This window comes from Triticum dicoccoides, chromosome 3B (assembly GCF_002162155.2).
Source record: "Triticum dicoccoides isolate Atlit2015 ecotype Zavitan chromosome 3B, WEW_v2.0, whole genome shotgun sequence".
Classification (NCBI taxonomy): Eukaryota; Viridiplantae; Streptophyta; class Magnoliopsida; order Poales; family Poaceae; genus Triticum; species Triticum dicoccoides.
The window spans coordinates 601,565,512-601,587,605 of NC_041385.1; the positions used below are offsets into that span (position 1 = coordinate 601,565,512).

Genomic DNA, 22,094 nt, shown 5'->3' on the forward strand with positions numbered 1-22,094 from the left:
CATCCTCATCTTTCCCAGTCTTGTGAAAAAACTAATTTTAGTTCGCAAATTTACTCATGACAATCTACGTTCAATTGAGTTTGATCCTTTTGGCTTTTGTGAGAAGGACCTAGCAACCAGGGCAATTCTTGTTAGGTGCAATATCCAATCTTCAGCAATAACGGCGGCGCACCATCAACAGCACTCACCGTCTCCTCGCAAGACCTATGGCATCGGCAACTTGGCCATCCCAGCGCTGCTACTATGGCTCATTTTCCTTCTGAGGTGGGCATTGTTCTTATTACAAGATAAAAATCCGAAGCAAAATGAGCCATAGTAGCAGAATCGAGAAGGTCGAGCCATCGAGGAAACGGTGAGTGCTAATGATGATGCACCGTTATTATTGTTGGAGAAGAAATATAAGTCGTTGTGGCTATTGAAGATTTGCCCTGGTTGGTAGGTCCGTCACGCAAAAGGCAAAAGGATGAAACTCAACTGAACATAGATTGTCACGAGTAAATTTGCGAGCGTAAACTAATTTTTGACAAGATTGGGAGAGATGGAACGGTCACCGGGGGGGTGAGCCGGTACCAATGATTGGAAGGCGTTTTGCCAACAACGATATGACTAGCAGAACGAGCTAAAGGGGAATAAGACAAGGTCAATATACCTGGGTTGTTACCGGCGTGTGAGGCCACCCCCATGTCCATGAACCACTCAGGTTGAGGAGGAAAGGGCAAGTCGTGGCTTGGTGCAACATCGAACATGGCGGCGTGGTCCTGTAGGGAGCGAGCATAGGCAGAGCCGGTGCACCAGGTACATCACCGGATAGGCGTGTTGGACGCCAGGTCGAGGACCGAAGACCCTAGTAGAGTTGGATCGCATCCAGGGTGTGCGGGGTGGAGGGAAGGGCATCCTATAGGAGCAAAGTAACCGAGCGAGGGCTGCTGCCCAGCGCTGCGACCACCAGGAGCATCTCCGTGACCATGCCCACGGCCACCGTCACCATTGGGAGCCCGATCGCCCTATCGAGCACCGCCACAATCGGCGCCACGATCGCCGCGGTCACCATTGGGAGCACGATCGGAGTGGACGGCAAGCAACTGTGAGCCCTCTGCACGGGCGTGCCTATTGATGGAGATTCCGGCTAGAACAAGGCATGAACAATCTTGAACAAAGGTAGGCAGGGGGACGATCAATTGGAGAATCGCGGCCTGCATCTCGAATTTCTTTTCGAGTCCGTCAAGCATCTACAATGTAAGTGTGCAGTAGCTGACCGGTGACTGGATGTCGGAAAGAGCCATAGAGATGCCTTATAGGCGTCCACAATACTCGTTGATGGACAAATAGCCGCAGACAGTCGGCCGTAACTCCTGCTTCAAAGAAGTACTCATGGAGGAGAGTCCAAATTGTGTACGCCACCGAGTCAACCGGGGCGACGATGTCGAGGTCCCCGAAAATGGTGGTGAAGAACCACATCACTATGGTGTCATCGTCGTCGCTCCAGATTGGATTAGAGAGCCGGTCAACAGCGCCCACCTGGATGTGGTGGCGTTCATGGTAGCGGCTGAGTAACATGTTGATGAAAGAACACCATCGAGAGAAATTGGTGTTGTCAAGAGCCAACGTGAAGTCAATAACACCAATGATGTTCAGCCCGTGGATGGACGGGATGGAGGAAGGGTCGGCAGCAGCAAAGAGCGAGACCGAAGAGGAGGCGGCCTGGGGGGAGGGCAGAAAGTGGAAGACCAACCGTCTGGGAAAGATCCTCGGTAGCCGGAGCGCAAGGGCGCACAGCAGCGCCAGCAGAAAGGTCTGCGGCGGGAAGCTCGCTGCCCTCGCTGGTGACAGGAAGGAAGGGTCTCAAAGGAGGAGTGAGTGGGGCCGGTTGACATGGTTCTAATTACCAAGTTGAAGAATGATTGACGCACACCTTATATTCACTGAGTGCCATGGTACATATACATGGGAGAGAGACGTGGATCCTGCATGCTTGGATCATGCTCAGGATAAGGCCTAAAGACTAGGATGTGAAGTTACAACAGAAACAATAACACATGTGCAGAATGTGACAACTCAACACTACCCATTATTTATAATAGGTATCATTTAACTTTGTTTTCATGTTAATACACAACCACAACAGGCCAGAATGTTGCCAAATAAGGTACTTCCTCTGTTCCTAATTATAAGTCTTTCTAGAGATTCCACTATGGACTACATACGGAGCAAAATGAGTGAACCTACACTCTAAAATATGTCTATATACATCCGTATGTAATTTGTAGTGGAATCTCTAAAAAGACTTATATTTAGGAAAGGAGGGAGTACAACTGTTCCGCGCACTGCTTGGATTTCGTCAACTAAAATTGTAAACAGTGGTTTTTTACCCTGATACATACAACCAAATAAAAAAGATGCTTCTAAATTTAATGGATCGTTCCAAGTTATAACAACCATAGAGCATTGATGTGAAATAATTTTCTCTTTTCAGGTCCAAAGGCAGCAAAAGCAGCTGTTTATTGTTGAATGTTTGAGCCAAGAGACTACGTCGGACCAGCTCTTGCACAGATAAGCAGCTCAAATAAACATGGAAGCAATTGCTCTGACTTCAGAGCAAGTCTTGGCTGCTAGACAGGGGTACAAGGGGCTGTTTGATAATGGGTGGCGTATAAGAGGCCTTAAATTGGAAGGGCGGGACAATCTCAGTCCAGCTTATGCGTAGAGAAGTAGCTCAATGGATCATGCCAGCATCTGTCTTGAGCAATACCTACTGTTGCCTATATGTGCTATGGTCAGTTCAGGACTAATTATATTAGGGGATAATTGGATAATTGTCATTCCCGGCGTGCCAACTTCAGATAATTCCTAGCTTCTTTCTACCCTCTGCATTAGCTAGTCAGGTAATTTGTTGTTTTCGGTTACTACGTCGCATATGATTTATAGCATCAAGAGCGAATTTCACTCCAGAAGAAGAAACACAGATGAGGAACCAGAACCGACCTGACCCTCTCGAGGCTGTCCAGCTCCTGCGCGGTGGCCTTGATCCTATCCCCCTCGGCGCACATCGACTCCTCCAGCTCCGTGAGACGCCTCCGGCACGCCACCACCCTCCCCTCCGCCTCGTACACGGCCCGCCGCCTCGCCTCCGCCATCCGCAGCTTGTGCCTCTCGAACCTGCAGCAGAGCACAAGTCACGCGCTCTGACGGGGGGAATAAATAAATAATCTGAACGAAGTGGCAGGGACGGAAAACCACTTGGTCCTGTAGAGGGATTTGGGATCGGGCTGCTGCTGCTGCGAAGAGGAGGAGGGGAAGGATGAGGGCTGGGATTGGGAGGGGAAGTCGCGGGAGAGGAGGCCCGACCAGAGGGCCGGGTGGAGGGAGAGGCGGCGGAGGCGGCGCGAGGCGATGGCGAGGCAGCAGAGGTCGCGGAACCCCAGCGCGGCGGAGGCGGCGCCGAGCTCCAGGACGCGCGCCCACAGCTCGTCGGGCAGATCGGATGCCGACATGTTCGGCTCGACCGAATTACCGCTGGAGAGTTGCGGAGCGGATGCAGCAACAGAGGCCGCCGCGCGGGTGTAGAAAGGTAGGTAGGCTATGCCGTCGTCGGGGTCTTCGCTGCAGGCCTTCGTCGGCGGCGCCTCGGCGAGCTAGAGAAATCAGGACGCGCGCCGCCAAATCGGTCCCTGCCAGTGGGTCCCACGAATGAGCGATTTGGACTTTCGATCTGCAGTACTGCTGGGTCTGAACCCAAAAACCTAATCCAGGAGCATAATCTGAGCGAACCAATCACCAACTAAAATAGGAGACCATGTAGTAAGATCAGTCAAATATCAGATGACAAATCTCTGTTTTGTTCCAACCCTAGACTATTCAAACAAAGATCCTAAGCGAGCTACCGCATCTAGCTCTGCATGTTTCACCGGGTTCCAAACGTCTGAGGCAGATAATACAGTATACAACAACTCATGATTTTCCCTTCCCTCGGGTTTTTATGGAACCAAGTTCATGCAGTCCTGCAGCCCACTCGGCAGCAACTCCGCCCATATTTCAAACTTCTACGACCCGTGCCCTTCTGCCGGAGCATTCTACACCTCAACCCTGCTTGATGTGTTATGTTTGTCATGCTGTGCAAGCCTGTCGGATTCGGCTTTCTTGGAGTGGGCGAAGTTAGTCATCTCTTCCTCATCCTTCGAACGGAGTTGTATATCGGCCGGAACAAAATGCTAGAGATATATCTTTCTCCAAAGCTGGGGAAGATAACCTGCAAATTCATGTCACTGATTAACCGTCTGATGAGGGGGTTACATGAGGGCATCTATAAACCAGTAGCCATGCCAGAACGGCAACATGTTCAAATCAACGGAAATATCTCACCGCAATCAGCTTTCCAGCATTTTCAGGTCTTTTGGCCACGTTTATAGCAGCAATTGCTGCGGCACCTGACGAAATGCCAACCTGTCAAAACAAACAACCCATGTGAACGCCAAACTGATAGCTCGGTTATAATATCCGTTTCGGAAAAAAAAACTCGGTTATAATTTATTTGGTTGTGCACTTCCTTACCAGCAAGCCCTCTTTTAGTGCAAGTAGCCTCGCAACATCAACTGCCTCCGCAGTGGTAACCTGCAAGTTCAACAATCATAATCAACATAATAGCTGACAAGAACTGTGAAGAGTCAACTAAATGTGCAAACATAAACAGACTACTAGAGTTGCATTCCAGACCTTCACAACCTCATCAAGGAGCTGCACATCTAGTATGCTTGGAATATAACCTGTTATTGTGACATTAATGTGTCAATTCCAAGGAAGTTGTCTTCAATAAGCTCATCTCTCAAATACATCCAGTTGCTATGTGCTATGAAATTTACCTGGCTTGTCACCAGAAATCACACTAGTTTCAGCAGGTTCTACCCCGATGACCTGATAATGACAGGACAAACACAAATGTTATAACAGATTAAATTAATAAATTTGACTACAAAATATAGGAACACTGTCAAACGATTTCAGGTTTCAGGTTATGGCATGTTAGGTCATATACTAGATCATATGAATCATGGATATATTGATATCAACCATGTACGTTCATGTAAGTTAAATAGTAGTGCATGTAAGTTCTAAAAGCTAAATTACACAAATGGTAAAGCAGTGCATCTAGTAGCAGATCGGTGAGCTATTTCCAACTAAGGCCTATGTTTTACTTCAAAATTCTGCATTTCACTTTTTAGCAGAGCAATAAACAAAATAAATTCGACCAGCAGGGAATAGACACTAGCACGCACCTATCGCATTTTTTAGAACAACCATGAGCACCCTGCAGTAGGGACTAGGGATGCAGGCGGAAGCGTCCGCGCCGTCCGCATCCGTCCGCATAACAAAAATTGCACTAACCTCATCCTATATACATAAGAAGTTGATCCCCACTATCCTATTTATCTTAACATGCACACATGCCACCTCATCAAAGGTCCACCACTACATGCATGAGAAAAAAAATTCCATTATTAGTTGATCTCATGCACACCTTTCACCTCACCACACATGCCACCTCATCCAAGGTCCACTCAAAATGCATGATTTATTTTTGTTACGTTATGGCACTTAGATTAAAACAAGTTATGACTACACAATAATCAAATACAATATATACTATTTATTTTTAGCTTTAGTTCATATTTTTTGCGGAATTAGTTATTAATTCAACTATGGAAGTTTCATACAATTAAATCACTGAAATATATTGCAATCGGTTCCGCAGCAACGCGCGGGGTATTCTCTACTTACTTCAATAATCGTGTTAGTTTACTTTTCCTGTTTGCGGACAGTCGCGGACATGCGGATGCCGTCCGCTTGCATCCCTACTGTGTGGAGGCTAGGCGTCGTGTGGGTGGGATGGGCGAGCACGGGTGCCTCTAGCCAATGGAGCAAGACTCAGATCTCAAGTGTAGACATATACTAGTTCCATGTATAGGATATCATATTAACTATTGCTATAAAGGGGGTTTGTGTATATTTCTGCCTGTAGTTTGTATATTTACACTGGACCTTGGCCTCCAGGAAATGCAAGTTGCATATCTCCTCACATTAAGCACTTCACAAAGTTAAATCATGGTGTAAACAAGAGCATCCACCAACGACAGTAGATGATTTAAGATGTAATGCAACAACATTGGAAAAGTATGAAGAAAATGGGTGAAGTTGTTGACACAGTAACACATAGTCATTTTAATGCAGTTCTCCTAAAACCTGAAACAACTTGATGAGAGAGTAAGATTGGAAACCTTAATATCTCTGTTCATCATTTTTAAGTAGCGCCCAGTGCCGGTGATGGTACCTCCAGTCCCAATGCTCGCAATAAGTATGTCAACAGTACCCAGTGTGTCCTCCCATATTTCTGGGCCTGTGGTTTGAAAGTGGATCTGTAATTACCCAAGCGGCTTCTCAATAGATCATTTAAAGAAGTTGGCAAATGAATTTCACATGTGCCATGTCACAGATAGCATATGACTGTATGAGTAAATGATAATGGCACGAAGTCTCAACCTCACTGTTGGCTGAATTGTTGAATTGCTGAAACATGTATGCATTCGGTGTCTTCGAAACTATTTCCTCAGCTTTGTCAACAGCTCCTTTTAGCCCTGTTGTAGGATCAGTTAACACGATATCTGCTCCAAATGCGCGTACAAGAATACGTCTCTCAACATCTATCGATGAAGGCATAGTTGCTATCATTTTGTATCCTCTAGCAGCAGCTACTGCAGCTAGTCCTATACCAGTATTCCCAGTAGTTGGTTCTACCAAAATGGTCTGCAAATGTATACAATATCTGCATAATTTAGTACCTTCATGGTGACAATACTCTAAAATTTAGTATATATAGACAATCAAACCTTGTTTGGAGAAATTAATCCTTTGTCTTCTGCATCACTAATCATGCTTAACGCAATCCTGGAAAACATAATGAGTGAGAGGCGGCACAAACAGCACTCGAATACATAGTGCAATAACGATGTATACCTGTCTTTGACGCTTCGGCAAGGTCCCATGTACTCAAGCTTTGCGGCAATATTAGCGACACAACCTTCGACAACATTATTTAGATATACCATTGGGGTCTTTCCAATTAGCTGATCAACAAGATAGACAGAATAGACTGGGATTTAGCCCAATCTCACATAGGTTGCTTCAGAGAGTAAAAAATATGCTTCTATTGATATTTAAAATCCATGTTTTTGGTGACAACAGAAGATGTTCACAGTCTAATCAGGTAGAAAAATGTATCCAAATATTCCATGATAATGCAGCGAACCCCCGATTCCCCTGAACCATAATATAAAATCTTAATGCCTTCAGTGGCCTCCCATACCACTCTGACGAAGCAGGAACACAATCAGGATGGGAATAGACAGCGCACCTGAGTGACGTCCACCGCAATGTTCACCGCTTCGACATCATCCACGTACTCCTCTGGGATCTCGACGGCGGCGGGCGCCGCGACCTTAGGAGAGGAGGCCGTGGGAAAGGGTCGGTGGGCTGTTACAGCGCGGGGGCAGGTGAGGAACCGGGGTGCTCGTGGGACACTAGCGTAGGCCGGTGCGGAGGGAATGGCCGGGAGGAGGAGGGAGCAGGCTGGCGGCGACGCCATCGCTATGGCCGCTGTCTGCGCGAGGGGTTTTACAGAGGGGAAAGAGAGGAGCCGCCTTCGGATAAGGGGAATGGGGAATGTGCCGTCGGGTCCTGGCGTTTTTTAGCTCCGTTTCAACCACTTGCACTGCCGGTCGATATTTCTTTAAACAAAATGCTACTCCCTCCGTTCCAAAATAAATAACTCAACTTTATACAAATTTAGTATAAAATTAAGTCATCTGTTTTGGAACGGAGGGAGTACTCCCTTCTTTCGGAAATAAGTGGGACGGTTTTAGTTCAGAATAGAAATACGTCAGTTATTTCCGAATTATATAAAGGAATAAAATATGTATGTTTTTCTTTATTCAGAGAACAATGGTTACCCCGCATCTATATCATTTTGATGCATACAGTCCGTGTACGTTTTGTTCTTTGCGAGCAGTCGCAGTAAAAATATCGGATCGGTCAATTTCACGACCAAAGCTGGACAAGCGAGCAAATGGTGGACATGTGGCATAAGAACTCTTTGTTCGGTCGTGGTGTTTATTCCCCATTAGAAAAAAAACTCTCATTTTCTTTTTCTCTCCATGCCCACATTGTTTAAGGTTTATCAAGATGCAAGATATTTTCCAGGATATTCATACTAACAATAAATTGACGGGTGCAACCACAGCGAAGGATTCATTCAAGCCAAATTAACATCAGTTCAAGATAATTTCTGATGTGCTCGATGGCTCTCGCAGCCCTCCGAAGTTTTCAACACAAACTATTACAAGCCACATATGACTATTTCTTCCAAACATAAGTTTAAGCTTCAAGGGTCGCCGAGGGTTGAGACCCGGCGTTTTGATTTGCCATGTTAGCATCTGGTTAGCCCTCTTGTGCTTCAGTGGCAACCGGGTTGGCCTGAGACGGCTCTTTAGGCTTCTCCTGTTGCTCTTGGGCTTCATCATCCACCTCCTCCCCACTAGTATTTCCTGGCTTGAAAATCTGATGAAGGCATGAAGTGATTCTTCATTGGCGGCTTGCGCTGATGCTTGAAGTTGAGCCGGCGTTGAAGAGGTACCTGAGCCGGAGGGTGCTTGTGAGGATGGTAGTGCAGTCGGGTTCTGGTTTTTACTTAGCAGTTCAAAGGGAACCGACAGCTCAAGGTTGATTTTCTTCTTGCTCTCATCATAGTCCAGATGATATGTGCTCAAGTCGATTCCCCGAGCAATGCATGATGCCGGATCTCTTTCACCACAGTCACATAATATTTCTTATTAAATTCTGAGCCATCTTCCTTGAACTGTGGAAAGCCGCGGGCTAAAAGCTTGGGGTCCAACTCTGGATGATATGCTTTTGCAAGGGTCGGGCCATGAAGCACCCCTTTCCTGCAGGCTGACTCATTGTGGATTTTAATCCAAGCCGACACAATGGACATCTCCTTCAATATATCAGCTATGCGCTCCGGCGGCTTGTCCCAGCCTCTCACAGTGGTGATGGCTTCACAACTCCTAATATACAGTTGCTTGATCAGATTGTACAGTGTTCTCAGTTTTTCGTAGGGACTCCTCAGATTTCCCCCACCACGTTTCTCTGTAAGAACATTGTGGAGTAAAAAGTTATAAGAACATGTCTATTACTATGGAAAAAAGAGCTTGCTCAAAATACTTACTGGAGATGAGGACACAAATATCACTCAAGGTTTTTGTCAGAAACCATAAGCTAGTTTCTGCCTGTTTGCTTTTAACCTCAGCTGCCTGTCAGAAACGTTGTACAAGTGCTCCATTTTCTTCATCAAAAGCAGTTTTGGCTTTCTCCAAAGCGTGTGTGCTTTTAATCAGGGATTCCTGTATGTAAGTCAAATGCTAGTTTTTCAGTCGTCTCTCGAAGTTTCTTCTCAGTCTTCACATGTTTCTTCAACATTTCTTGCATAAGTACAAGTGTTTAATGTTACGTCTAAGTCCCAAGTCATCGCAGGCTAGCGACCCGGCACTTGGGGGCTACAGAATATCTGATTTTACTCTAAAAGCTGACAATCCAGGCTATTTATACAGTGAAAGTCCCAAGTCACCGCAGGCAACCGCCCCGACACTTGGGGGATACATTACCCAGTTCAAGGTTTTACATATTTTATAAAAGTCTCGAGTCACCGCAGGCAATCAAGCCGGCACTTGGGAGCTACATTGCTCAGTTTCAGACTCTACAAAATTTCTAAAGTCCCAAGTCCCATGCGACTTGGCACCGGAGGCTACAACAGTCAGTTGTTTACACAAGTCATATGATTCACTTGAAGACCCGACCCATCACATCTGTGACGCCCCCGATTCAATCGTACACTAATCATACACGCAAACGTGTATGATCAAGATCAGGGACTCACGGGATGATATCACAACACAACTCTAAAAATAAAATAAGTCATACAAGCATCATAATACAAGCCAGGGGCCTCGAGGGCTCGAATACAAGTGCTCGATCATAGACGAGTCAGCGGAAGCAACAATATCTGAGTACAGACATAAGTTAAACAAGTTGCAATAAGATGGCTAGCACAAACTGGATACAGATTGAAAGAGGCGCAGGCCTCCTGCCTGGGATCCTCCTAAACTACTCTTGGTCGTCGTCAGCGGCCTGCACGTAGTAGTAGGCACCTCCAGAGTAGTAGTCGTCGTCGACGGTGGCATCTGGCTCCTGGGCTCCAGCTTCTAGTTGCGATAACCAGGTAGAAGGGAAAGGGGGAAAAGAGGGAGAAAAGCAACCGTGAGTACTCATCCAAAGTACTCGCAAGCAAGGATCTACACTACATATGCATGGGTATATGTGTAAAGAGGCAATATCAGTGGCCTGAACTGTAGAATGCCAGAATAAGAGGGGGATAGCTAGTCCTATCGAAGACTACGCTTCTGACAGCCTCCGTCTTGCAGCATGTAGAAGATTGAAGTCCTCCAAGTAGCATCGCATAGCATAATCCTACCCGGCGATCCTCCCCTCGCCACCCTGTGGAAAAGCGGTCACCGGGTTGTCTGTGGAACTTGTCTGGGTGTGTTTTATTAAGTATCTGGTTCTAGTTGTCATAAGGTCAAGGTACAACTCCGGGTCGTCCTTTTACTGAGGGACACATCTATTCGAATAGATAAACTTCCCTGCAGGGGTGCACCACATAACCCAACACGCTCGATCCCATTTGGCCGGACACACTTTTCTGGGTCATGCCCGGCCTCAGAAGATCAACACGTCGCAGCCCCACCTAGGCACAACAGAGAGGTCAGCACGCCGGTCTAAATCCTATGCACGCAGGGGTCTGGGCCCATTGCCCATTGCACACCTGCACGTTGCGTACGCAGCCGGAAGCAGAACTAGCCCCCTCAATACAAGAGCAGGCTTACGTTCCAATCCGGCGCGCGCCGCTCAGTCGCTGACGTCACGAAGGCTTCGGCTGATACCACGATGTCGAGTGCCCATATCTTTCCCGCGTAGTTGGTTAGTGCATATAGGCCAGTGGCCAGACTCAGATCAAATACCAAGATCTCGTTAAGCGTGTTATTATGAAGCAACCGCGAACGCCGACTAGGGCCAGGCCCACCTCTCGCCTAGGTGGTCTCAACCTGCCCTGTCGCTCCGCCTCAAAGTAACAGTCGGGGGCCGTCGGGAACCCAGGCCCACCTCTACCGGGATGGAGCCACCTGTCCTTCCAGCCCCCACATCAGAATCACTTGCGGGTACTCAACGAGCTGACCCGACTTTAGTCACCATCTGTATAGTAAATGTATGTATAGTATATACCCGTGATCACCTCCTGAGTGATCACGGCCCGATAGTATAGCAAGGCAGACTGACAAGAATGTAGGCCCAATGATGATAAACTAGTATCCTATACTAAGTATTTAGGATTGCAGGTAAGGTATCAACAGATGTAGCAACAATGACAGGCTATGCATCAGAATAGGATTAACTAAAAGCAGTAACATGCTACACTACTCTAATGCAAGCAGTATAGAGGAGAATAGGCGATATCTGGTGATCAAAGGGGGGGCTTGCCTGGTTGCTCTGGCAAGAAGGAGGGCTCGTCAACACTGTAGTCGAACTGGGCAGCAGCAACGTCGGTCTCGTAGTCTACCGGAGAGAAGAGGGGGAAGAAACAGTAAATACAATGCAAACATAAGCATGATGACGCATGACATGACTATGAGCGGGGTTAGGTGTGCCCTAACGGGGTAGTAGGTGATACCGGCGAAAGGGGGAAACATCCGGGAAAGTATTCCCGATGTTTCGCGTTTTCGGACAGATGAACCGGAGGGGGAAAGTTGCGAGTTTGATAGGTTAGGGATGAGTGGCGGACAAACGGGCTGCGTATCCGGATTGGTCTCATCGTTCTGAGCAACTTTCATGTAGAAAGTATTTTCATCCGAGTTACGGGTTATTTTATATGATTTTCTAAAGATTTAATCATTTTTTGGAATTTATTTAATTAATTTAAATCAACATTATACAGAATAGTATGGGATGACGTCAGCATGACGTATGCGTGATGTCAGCAGTCAACAGTGCGGTTGACTGGAGTCAAAACTGACTTTGTGGGTCCAATGGGACCCACCTGTCATTGAGACAGAGGTGAAATAAGATTTGTTTTAAACTAATTATGATTAACTAAGTGTGGGCCCCATTAGTCAGTGACTAATTAGCCTAGATTAATTAATTTAACTAATTTAATTAGATCATAGGGTGGGGGCCACTGGTCAGCTACTGGGACTAGCCCAGTCAGCAAGTTGACTCTGTCAACTGGTCAACAGGGGGCCTTGGGCCCACCAGTCGTTGGCCTAGGCGGTGGGACCCGCCGCGCTAGGTCAGCACGAGCGGCTCTCGCCGCCGGTGACCAAATGCACGGCGCTGACTCGCCAGAGTTTGCTAAAAAATGCGCACAGGGCACGGATTAGCGCGCGCATGGGCTCGTTCGAACGAGCGCGAAGAGGCGCATCTAGTGGCGTGGGCGGTTCGTCTCGAGGTCGCCGGAGCTGTCGTCGGTGTCGAGCTGAGTGGTGGCGGGAGCTCGGCATCCGCCGGAAAATGGCCATAGGCCATCATTTTGGACGCGGATGGTCGCGTTCGAATGCGCACGAGCCGGCGCATCTAGCGGTGGTACTAGCACGACCGGAGATGGGCAAAAATGACGACGGCGAGCAGCGAGGTGGACGGCGGAGTTCGGTCGTTGTCGGGTTCGGAGTTGCGGTGCGCTAAACGAGCACCGTGAGGCGTCTATGGTGTCTACTCGATGCGAGAAGCGGAACGGCGGCACGCACAGGACCAAATGGTCACCGTGGCCACGCCGGCGACGAGGCCGGGTGGCGGCGCGTTCGGGTGAGAGTGGAACAGGCGCTACCGGTGATCAGAGGAGGCAGGGGAGGGCGCATCCGGCGCAGAGGCTCATCGGGGGAGCGTGGGGTCTAGGCAGAGGGCTCGGGGAGGACCGGCGGCATAGATCGAAGGTGAGGACGACGCAGTGGCCGAGCCGGAGAAGAAGAAGAATGCGGCAACGCGAGGGGTTCCGGGGCTCGACCCAGCGGCCTAGTGGAAGCAGAGGAACACGGCGGAGCTGTAGGACTTGCCGGGGCGACGAACGGACGACGGTGGTCGCGTCTTCTACGGCGGCGAGGCCATGGCGGCGCTCGGATGCGGTGGGGAACGAGGGGGGAGCGAGGTGGATCTGAGGGGAGAGGGAGAGGCGGAGATTTGGGAGGAGAGCGGGGTGAGTGGGAGAGGGGCCCGAGAAGGCGGGGACGCTGGCGATCTTATCCCCCCTCAACGCCAGTGAGGGGGTCCGGTGGCGACCGCGCCCTGTAGCGGCTCGCAACGAGGAACAGGAAGAGGGCGCGGTGCGGGGAGCTGGGCCGGTTGGGCTGGCTGGCTGCTGTTGGCTAGCTAGGCCTTTCGGCCTAGGGGGAGGGGGTTTCTTCCTTTTTTTATTTGTCTTATGCTTTTGTATTTTCTTTTCTTTTATTTCTTTTCCTTTTCTGTTTTATTTAATTTAGAGCCTTTTAGCAGTTTCTAAAAATGGGCTTCCTTCACAACAATTATCTACATATTATTTGGCACTAACCGAACATTTTTGTTCTAATGTTTGAAAACTGTTGTTGTTTGCCATGTTTTGAATTGATTTTTGAATCGGTTTGAACTAACGAGAGATTAGAAACAGTAATCAGAGATGACATGGCATCATTAGGAGAGTTTTACTGTAGCCTAATTATCCGGGCGTCACAATTTTCCTCCACTACAAGAAATCTCGTCCCGAGATTTAAGAGGTGGTGTAAGGGGGAAATTTGTGGTTGTGAAATTCTAACGGATCTTCGCGGTCTTGGCTGCTCTTCTCGAAGAGGTTGATCCCTTTCGTTGATGCCTTCATTTCTCTGCTTCAAGTCACCATGATCAAGTCGTCATCCTTTCTTCGGGGTCTCCATCGTCGTACGAACGCGACCAAGGGGAAAAACTCCGGAAGAACGCATCTCCACAAAGCTGGGCATCTGACGGTGAACTCAATGGGAAATACACAAGGTACCCCACGAGTTGTATTTCAGGGAATTCGTTGAGTGCAATATACGATGGTACCAAAGTTTCAAATAGGTAGGCAATCATTCGATGACTAGACAGAAGCTGGAATAGGGGTTTGAACAACGAGAATACCATGGTGTTTGATTCCAGAATGATTAATGGTATAGAATTTAGCTCGTGAAACACATACGAAGCCAGGTGCAAAGGATACATAAAAATCTGAGTTGTAAAGAAGAGTCAGGTTTTGATCCAGTGGACCTGTGGGTTATGGGCCCACCATGCGGGTTGAAAGTATGAAGGGTGGTGACATCTTGCACAGCCATGACAGGGAGGCATGTCAGTGAATAGCTTGTCAGCTATGCCGACAACAAAGTCGGTACCAAGGATGGGGAACGAAGAGAGCAATTTTCCTGCTTGTTGAACGAGACGAACCAATTGACAAAGTTATCACCCATTGGTGGTTACCGGAATGTCATCCACAATAGTAATAGGGTCTTACAGACAAAGTGGTACAACAAGGTGCCTACCTAAGCAGGGAATTATCTCTGCTCAGTTAAGTTAGATTCAGGAAAGGTTAACAAAAGAATGGAAAGGAAAATGCGATTATCAGATTAAACAGAACAATGGAAAGGAAAAGGTGTTTAAACACATATTCCAAGGGTATATCCTTCCCAAGGACAAGCAGAGCATGGCATACAGGGTAGGAGAGCAAGTACCCAACCATTCAGATAAGAAGCAAGGATTAATCAAGATGTTACCGATACAATGGTGTTTGGATAACTAACCAAGAAACATTTAGCATCGCGCCTCCAATGTTCTTGTTGATGAGCGGGGTATCATAGTCATGTTTCGAGGTAGCAATGATATGGTGTTTCAATCAAGGGCCAAACTTTGGGTACACAAATGATCCATCAGGAGCAACTTATAAAATAAGTCTTACAATTTCCTCCAGGAAGAATGGTTATCCTTGCAAAAGAAATTATAATGATAGGTCCTCCAGCCAGGGGGGTGCTAGGCATGACATCATCTTACCGGGTCATCTAAGAACCAACATCATAACTCTTGGAAAGTTGTCCCAACCATCATATCTGGCTGAGATTCAGATCCGATTGGTGTCATGATACCTCTGACTCAGGATGTTTGAGAAGAAAAGGTGCAACACAAATAGACGAAATGACATTGCAAGATTCTAGGGAAATGAACTATGTGAGTGGGTTCCTGAAACAATAGTTCATTATTAAACCAAGGAGAGGATGAAGAGGTGGCTGATGGACTCAGCGACATAGCATCGAGATTTCCAAAAAGATGGATTTCCACAATTATGTGAACAAGGAGATAACATTTGTCATATCAAATGATATAATGATGTCTGCTCGAGGAAAAACATATACACTTAAACATTGGTTGAAAGTTGCACCCGAAATATGGGCTTAGGGTGCATGATCAAGTTAGAATGATGATCCAATAAACAATAGTCTAAGAATGAATGGTTGACCATTTACTTGAAAGCAATAGGGTCGCTAGAAGTTTTGAATTCACACATCATAGTTCAATTGTCGGTTTTCCGTTTAGAAACAACACATGGACCAAGGAATGAACGGAGATGGCAGGAAGTATCATTTGTACCAAGAATGCATAAGAGGTGGTGAAATTCTCGTGACATTATTGACACAAAAATGGTAATACTCCAAGGTAAAGAAGATCAATTGCTGGATAGCATGGATCTCAGGGTATAACACAAAGCACTAACAAGTTTGTGTTGAACGGAAGGCAATAAAGTGGTCGAGATAACACAAATCATCGAGGGCAAGGATGGTATTTCTCTTCATGAATTCAATCCATATCCTGTAAGAGCTCAAAATGTTGATGATGATCATGACACATTTGTCGAGAGGTTTCATGAAGATATAATCGCTCATCGACGACATCAAGCAAAAGAAATGATGGAGCAAACAATTATTGAAACCACGGATACGACACAAACTCGGAATCAAGCTTGTTGTTCAAGGCGAAATGATATGACGAGGAAAGTCGACGTAAGCTTAGATCATCATCGAAAATTGTGCTCCGGAAAGAAGGACCGAATAGCACAGTTAAAAAGTTGCACGATAATGATATAGCCGATAAGGCTAGGAATGACTTGAAGGATTAAAATCATAAGCAACGAAAATTACTTAAGAGTTATCGTACCGGAACACGGAATTGGTTCACATATTGATGTTCTTGAGCGACTAACAACTCAGAACCCATGAAAAATTGGAATCGGTGAGAAATAATAGCTGATGAAGAACTCATAAGATGCAACACAGTTCTTAGATATTCACGAGATACCAGAGTGTAATACTCGACGACAGATCAAAGTAGAGGTTGGAGCGGGGTATTGATCCACAGAAGACAAGTGCTTAAACTTGCGCGAGAAATGGGATCAAAGAAGAACATACAGTCGGAAGCACGATTGCAAAGGATCAATTCACCGATACCAAAGCATATTATAACAAGGAAATAGTTATTATTACAAGAAGCTTTCATGATAGGATCTACATCGTGTCCATGGGCATGAACACAAAGTTCAAGGTCGACTCCCACTTCTCCAATGCATGACCATCCATTCACTTCTCGTTATCGAAATTGTAGTGTTGAAAAGTTATCTGACGAAGCGGCAGTAGTGTATAATCCTGTCATATACCAACGGGGCTTCTTAGGAGCATATACCATGAACTTCAGAAGTAAATAACACAAGCTCAAAAGTAGAGCATGGTTGTCAAAGCAGAGGATACAATTTACCAAAGGCATTATATACCCGTGGAAAGGATCACAAGGTTATTGAACATGAAGGCCGATGTCGGATGAAATCCAACAATGGATCGGGCGATCCACAACGAAGCTGATGTGAGTATCGGTACTTAACCAGAGGAAGAAGAATGCAAGGAGATCTGATTATAGAAACATCTGACTAATTCAAAGTTCAAATGCAAAATGAATTATGATTTCCAAATCAAGGGGTCAGAAGCAAACGCTCTGATAAAGGACGGATAAGTCGTACAGGCTTAGGGGTACAATCGTCGGCAATTTGATTGGTCGAGAACCAGCTCATGCTCTAAATGACGTCTGAGCCGGAAAGACAATTTAAAAGGATCAACTGATGATTGCGTGCATTCACACTCATGTTGATTCAAAAGGATCAAAATGACAGTGTCAAAGGAGACTAATGAATATTGCCAGATATATGGGAAGCATCCATAATGCAAGCATAGCTACTGAGGATTTTTGGAGGATTGAATAGTATTTTGAAGACCATTGTGAAACACTTGAATAACTGGGGATGAGCAGATACTCGATAAGTGCAAGGAATTACCGTAGGGGTATTCACGTGGCAAAGAACTGCAAGGTAGTAGGCACAAAGTACTCTCAAAACAATAGAGAGGATTTCGAGGTATCTTATAATAATAAGATCAACATGGAATGATTGTAGGAATGACAAGTGTACGTGGTTATCCATAGAGGTTTATCGATGGATGGGAATTGCAAAAGCGATGGCACAAAGTCTCGACAGAACATCATAGAGTATCCTTGAAATCTTCTGGTGCAGCAGACGATCATTGATAACAAGGTGCTCTCCGGGTGAAAGTGATCACGAGATCCTAATGTTAGATTTAGCAAAATTTATTTAACCCGAATAGAAGAGAGATCAGAGTCCCAGAGTATAGATGAGGAATAAAAGATCCTAATACCACCCAATGGCGACGTGAGCCCGTAAGACACACAACCATGTTAGTAAAAGTTTTGCAATGTCTAGACTCGACTTCGGCCAAGGAGTTGGAAAGGGGGATTCCTACAGGCAGTCGGCTCTGATACCAACTTGTGACGCCCCCGATTCAATCGTACACTAATCATACACGCAAACATGTACGATCAAGATCAGGGACTCACGGGAAGATATCACAACACAACTTTAAAAATAAAATAAGTCATACAAGCATCATAATACAAGCCAGGGGCCTCGAGGGCTCGAATACAAGTGCTCGATCATAGACGAGTCGGCGGAAGCAACAATATCTGAGTACAGACATAAGTTAAACAAGTTGCCATAAGATGGCTAGCACAAACTGGATACAGATCGAAAGAGGCGCAGGCCTCCTGCCTGGGATCCTCCTAAACTACTCCCGGTCATCATCAGCGGCCTGCACGTAGTAGTAGGCACCTCCAGAGTAGTAGTTGTCATCGACGGTGGCGTCTGGCTCCTGGGCTCCAGCATCTGGTTGTGACAACCAGGTAGAAGGGAAAGGGGGAAAAGAGGGAGAAAAGCAACCGTGAGTACTCATCCAAAGTACTCGCAAGCAAGGATCTACACTACATATGCATGGGTATATGTGTAAAGAGGCAATATCAGTGGACTGAACTGCAGAATGCTAGAATAAGAGGGGGATAGCTAGTCCTATCGAAGACTACGCTTTTGGCGGCCTCCGTCTTGCAGCATGTAGAAGAGAGTAGATTGAAGTCCTCCAAGTAGCATCGCATAGCATAATCCTACCCGGCGATCCTCCCCTCGTCGCCCTGTGGAAAAGCGATCACCGGGTTGTCTGTGGAACTTGTATGGGTGTGTTTTATTAAGTATTCGGTTCTAGTTGTCATAAGGTCAAGGTACAACTCCGGGTCATCCTTTTACCGAGGGACACGGCTATTCGAATAGATAAACTTCCCTGCAGGGGTGCACCACATAACCCAACACGCTCGATCCCATTTGGCCGGACACACTTTCCTGGGTCATGCCCGGTGAGGGAGTCCTGGATTAGGGGGTGTCCAGATGGCCGGACTAAGACCTTTGGTCGGACTCCCGGACTATGAAGATACAAGATTGAAGACTCCGTCCCGTGTCCGGATGGGACTTTCCTTGGCGTGGAAGGCAAGCTTGGCGATACGACATGAAGATCTCCTCCCATTATAACCGACTATGTGTAACCCTAGCCCTCTCCGGTGTCTATATAAACCGGAGAGTTCTAGTCCATAGGACGAACAACAATCATACCATAGGCTAGCTTCTAGGGTTTAGCCACCCCGATTTCGTGGTAGATCTACTCTTGTACTACCCATACCATCAATATTAATCAAGCAGGAGTAGGGTTTTACCTCCATCGAGAGGGCCCGAACCTGGGTAAAAACATCGTGTCCCTTGTCTCCTGTTACCATCCGCCTAGACACACAGTTCGGGACCCCCTACCCGAGATCCGCCGGTTTTGACACCGACATTGGTGCTTTCATTGAGAGTTCCTCTGTGTCGTCGCCTTTAGGCCCGATGGCTTCTTCGCTCGTCAATCGTGATGCGGTCCGGGATGAGACTTTTCTCCCCGGACAGATCTTCGTATTCGGGGGCTTCGCACTGTGGGCCAACTCGTTTGGCCGTTTGGAGCAGATCGAAAGCTACGCCCCTGACCATCAGGTCAGGTTTGGAAGCTTAAACTACACAGCCGTCATCCACGGGGACTTGATCTTCGACGGACTCGAGCCACGACCGGGCGCGCCGCACTGTCTCGATGGGCATGATCTAGCTCTGCCGTTGGACAGCGCCTAGAGTGCCGCTCAGGTGTTCACTCTGACCATTAGCTCGGAGCCGACTGCGCTAGCCAGGGACGGACTGTTGGAGGCTGCCCCAGGAGCCGCAATCTCTGCGGCGATAGAGCCGAATACCAGCCTAGTCCTTTACAAGGCCCGTGACTCCAAGGTTCCGGACTCCATTCCGGACTCTGAATATTCCGCACCCCTTCCGATCGAACCCGATTGGGCTCCGATCATGGAGTTCACCGCCGTGGACGTCTTTCAGCACTCGCCCTTTGGCGATATCCTAGAGTCACTAAAGTCTCTCTCTTTGCCGAAAGAACCCCGGCCGGACTACGGTTAGGATGATTGGGATGCAGACGACGAAGTTCGAACCCCACCCACCACCCACTTGATAGCCACTGTCGACGATCTAACCGACATGCTCGATTTTGACTCCGAAGATATCGAAGGTATGGACGCCGATAAAGGAGACGATCAGGAACCAGCACCTATAGGGCGCTGGAAAGCCACCTCATCATACGATGTATGCATGGTGGACACATATAACAGAAACGACGACGAGGACCAAAAGGATGCGGCCAGGGATCGCTCCCCCGAAAAACAATCAAAGCGGCGGCGTAAGCGCAAGGCCAAGCCCCACCTCGACAAAGACCCAGCCATAGAGCAGGATGAATCAACGGACGACGAACATGCCGTCGAGCATCCGTCCAAACAGGGCGGACAATCTGAACAACCAATCCCCGGGAAAGATAATAGCCCGGACGACCTCACGCCAGACAAATTGCTGGAACATCAGAACCTCCACCAAAGGCTCGTCGCCACTGCACGTAGCCTGAGAAAGCAGAAGCGGAGGCTCAAGACAGCAGACGATGCACTCAAGATCAGATGAGGCAAAGTACTCAATACCGCACACAAGTACCGCAGTAGTCGCCACACAAAGAGCTATCCGAAGCGGAAACTACTACCGGAATTTGATGAAGAGGCCATAAAGCCCCCACAGTCAAAAAATAAGGAAGCCACAAGGTCGGATAGACGACCCTACGATCAATCTCATGCATCAAAGGACGCCGCACTCAATATGGCGCGCGATCCGTCCAAGAATTCACATCAGAAAACTGTCCCAACCAGATCCATCTATAGGCCAAAAAAGCAAGCTCCAGTGAGTGATGCAATGAAAAAAATACCCGAACATCGCGGCACGCCTAAATACAGGGGCGTCGCACACCTCCTATGTTTTACCGATGAGGTGCTAGACATGAATTCCCAGTCGGATTCAAGCCAGTGAACATAGAAGCATACGACGGAACAACAGACCCTGGAGTCTGGATCGAGGACTACATCCTCCACATACACATGGCCAGAGGAGACAACCTCCACGCCATAAAATACTTACCCCTTAAGCTCAAAGGGCCAGCCCGGCATTGGCTTAAAAGCCTTCTCGAAAACACCATGGGAAGTTGGGAAGTGCTTGAGGATGCTTTCCGGGCAAATTTTCAAGGGACCTATGTCCGACCCCCGGATGCAGATGATCTGAGCCATATAACCCAGCAGCCCGGAGAGTCAGCCCGGAAGCTCTGGAATAGATTCCTTATCAAAAAGAATCAGATAGTCGACTGTCCGGACGCAGAGGCCCTAGCAGCTTTCAAGCATAGTGTCCGAGACGAATGGCTCGCCAGACACCTCGGCCAAGAAAAGCCGCGAACAATGGCCGCGTTAACAAGCCTCATGACCCGCTTTTGTGCAGGGGAGGATAGCTGGTTGGCAAGAAGCAGCACCAGCGACCCAAATACGTCCGAACCTAGAGACGGGAACGGGAAGCTGCGCCGTAACAAAGAACCGCACCGGATAAAGGACAACAACCCGATGAGCACGGCAGTAAACGCCAGATTGAAAAGCTCTCGGCAAAATCAGAAAAAGCCGCCCCCAAAGACAGTAGGGACGAGCTATCCAGCCTCAACAAAATTTTGGACAAAATATGTCAAATCCACAGCACTCCTGGGAGACCTGCAAACCATACCCACAGAGATTGTTGGGTCTTTAAGCAGTCCGGCAAGCTCAACGCCGAACACAAGGGGCTCAACACACCAAGCGAAGATGATGATACACCCCACAAGCAGAACACCGGAGAACAAAAGAAGTTCCCACAAGAAGTCAAGACAGTAAATCTACTTCATGTGACAAAAGGGAAGAGCAGAACGACACCTATGAAGACACGCGCCGTACAGCCAGCCCCGGAGGAGCAACCCCACTGGTTGTTACAACCAATCACCTTCGATCATCAGGATTACTCCAGAGGAGACCAGAACGTAGGCTGGACTACCTTGGTCGTAAATCCAATTATTAACGGACTCCAATTTACAAACGCCCTTATGGACGCCGACAGCGACTTGAACCTG

The 22,094-nt window shown here is 47.5% G+C and overlaps 2 protein-coding genes across 3 annotated transcripts in view; both read right to left on the minus strand.

Moving 5' to 3' along the window:
• Positions 1 to 3,681, minus strand: part of LOC119277365 (F-box protein SKIP24-like) — an 8,458-nt gene extending 4,777 nt beyond the window's left edge. The window contains exons 1-2 of one of the 2 annotated variants that reach the window (XM_037558649.1): positions 3,238 to 3,679; positions 2,983 to 3,156 (exon numbers count right to left, since the gene is read on the minus strand). In XM_037558649.1, the coding sequence (XP_037414546.1) occupies positions 2,983 to 3,156; positions 3,238 to 3,491 (428 nt within the window). In that variant the 5' untranslated portion in view covers positions 3,492 to 3,679. Of the gene's footprint in view, positions 1 to 2,982; positions 3,157 to 3,237 lie in introns of both variants that reach the window. The other variant, XM_037558650.1, reaches the window with a different exon arrangement.
• A 106-nt stretch (positions 3,682 to 3,787) lies between these two features.
• On the minus strand, positions 3,788 to 7,717 carry LOC119277364 (cysteine synthase-like). The gene is made up of 10 exons (XM_037558648.1): positions 7,403 to 7,717; positions 7,006 to 7,115; positions 6,879 to 6,936; positions 6,532 to 6,795; positions 6,270 to 6,407; positions 4,857 to 4,908; positions 4,711 to 4,760; positions 4,549 to 4,608; positions 4,360 to 4,440; positions 3,788 to 4,246 (listed from the first exon to the last, which is right to left on the minus strand). Exons 1-10 carry the CDS (start codon positions 7,631 to 7,633, stop codon positions 4,157 to 4,159), a joined length of 1,134 nt encoding a protein of 377 aa, XP_037414545.1. The 5' UTR covers positions 7,634 to 7,717; the 3' UTR covers positions 3,788 to 4,156.
• Between the last annotated feature and the right edge of the window lie 14,377 nt (positions 7,718 to 22,094).

Bases quoted from the DNA above. Each gene is read 5' to 3' on its own strand.
- LOC119277364 (XM_037558648.1), bottom strand. From the start codon at position 7,633: ATGGCGTCGCCGCCAGCCTGCTCCCTCCTCCTCCCGGCCATTCCCTCC. The intron at 4,761-4,856 runs GTAAATTTCATA...TCACAATAACAG, and splicing joins GATTTCTGGTGACAAGCCAG to GTTATATTCCAAGCATACTA. The intron at 4,247-4,359 runs GTGAGATATTTC...ATGAATTTGCAG, and splicing joins ATGCTGGAAAGCTGATTGCG to GTTATCTTCCCCAGCTTTGG.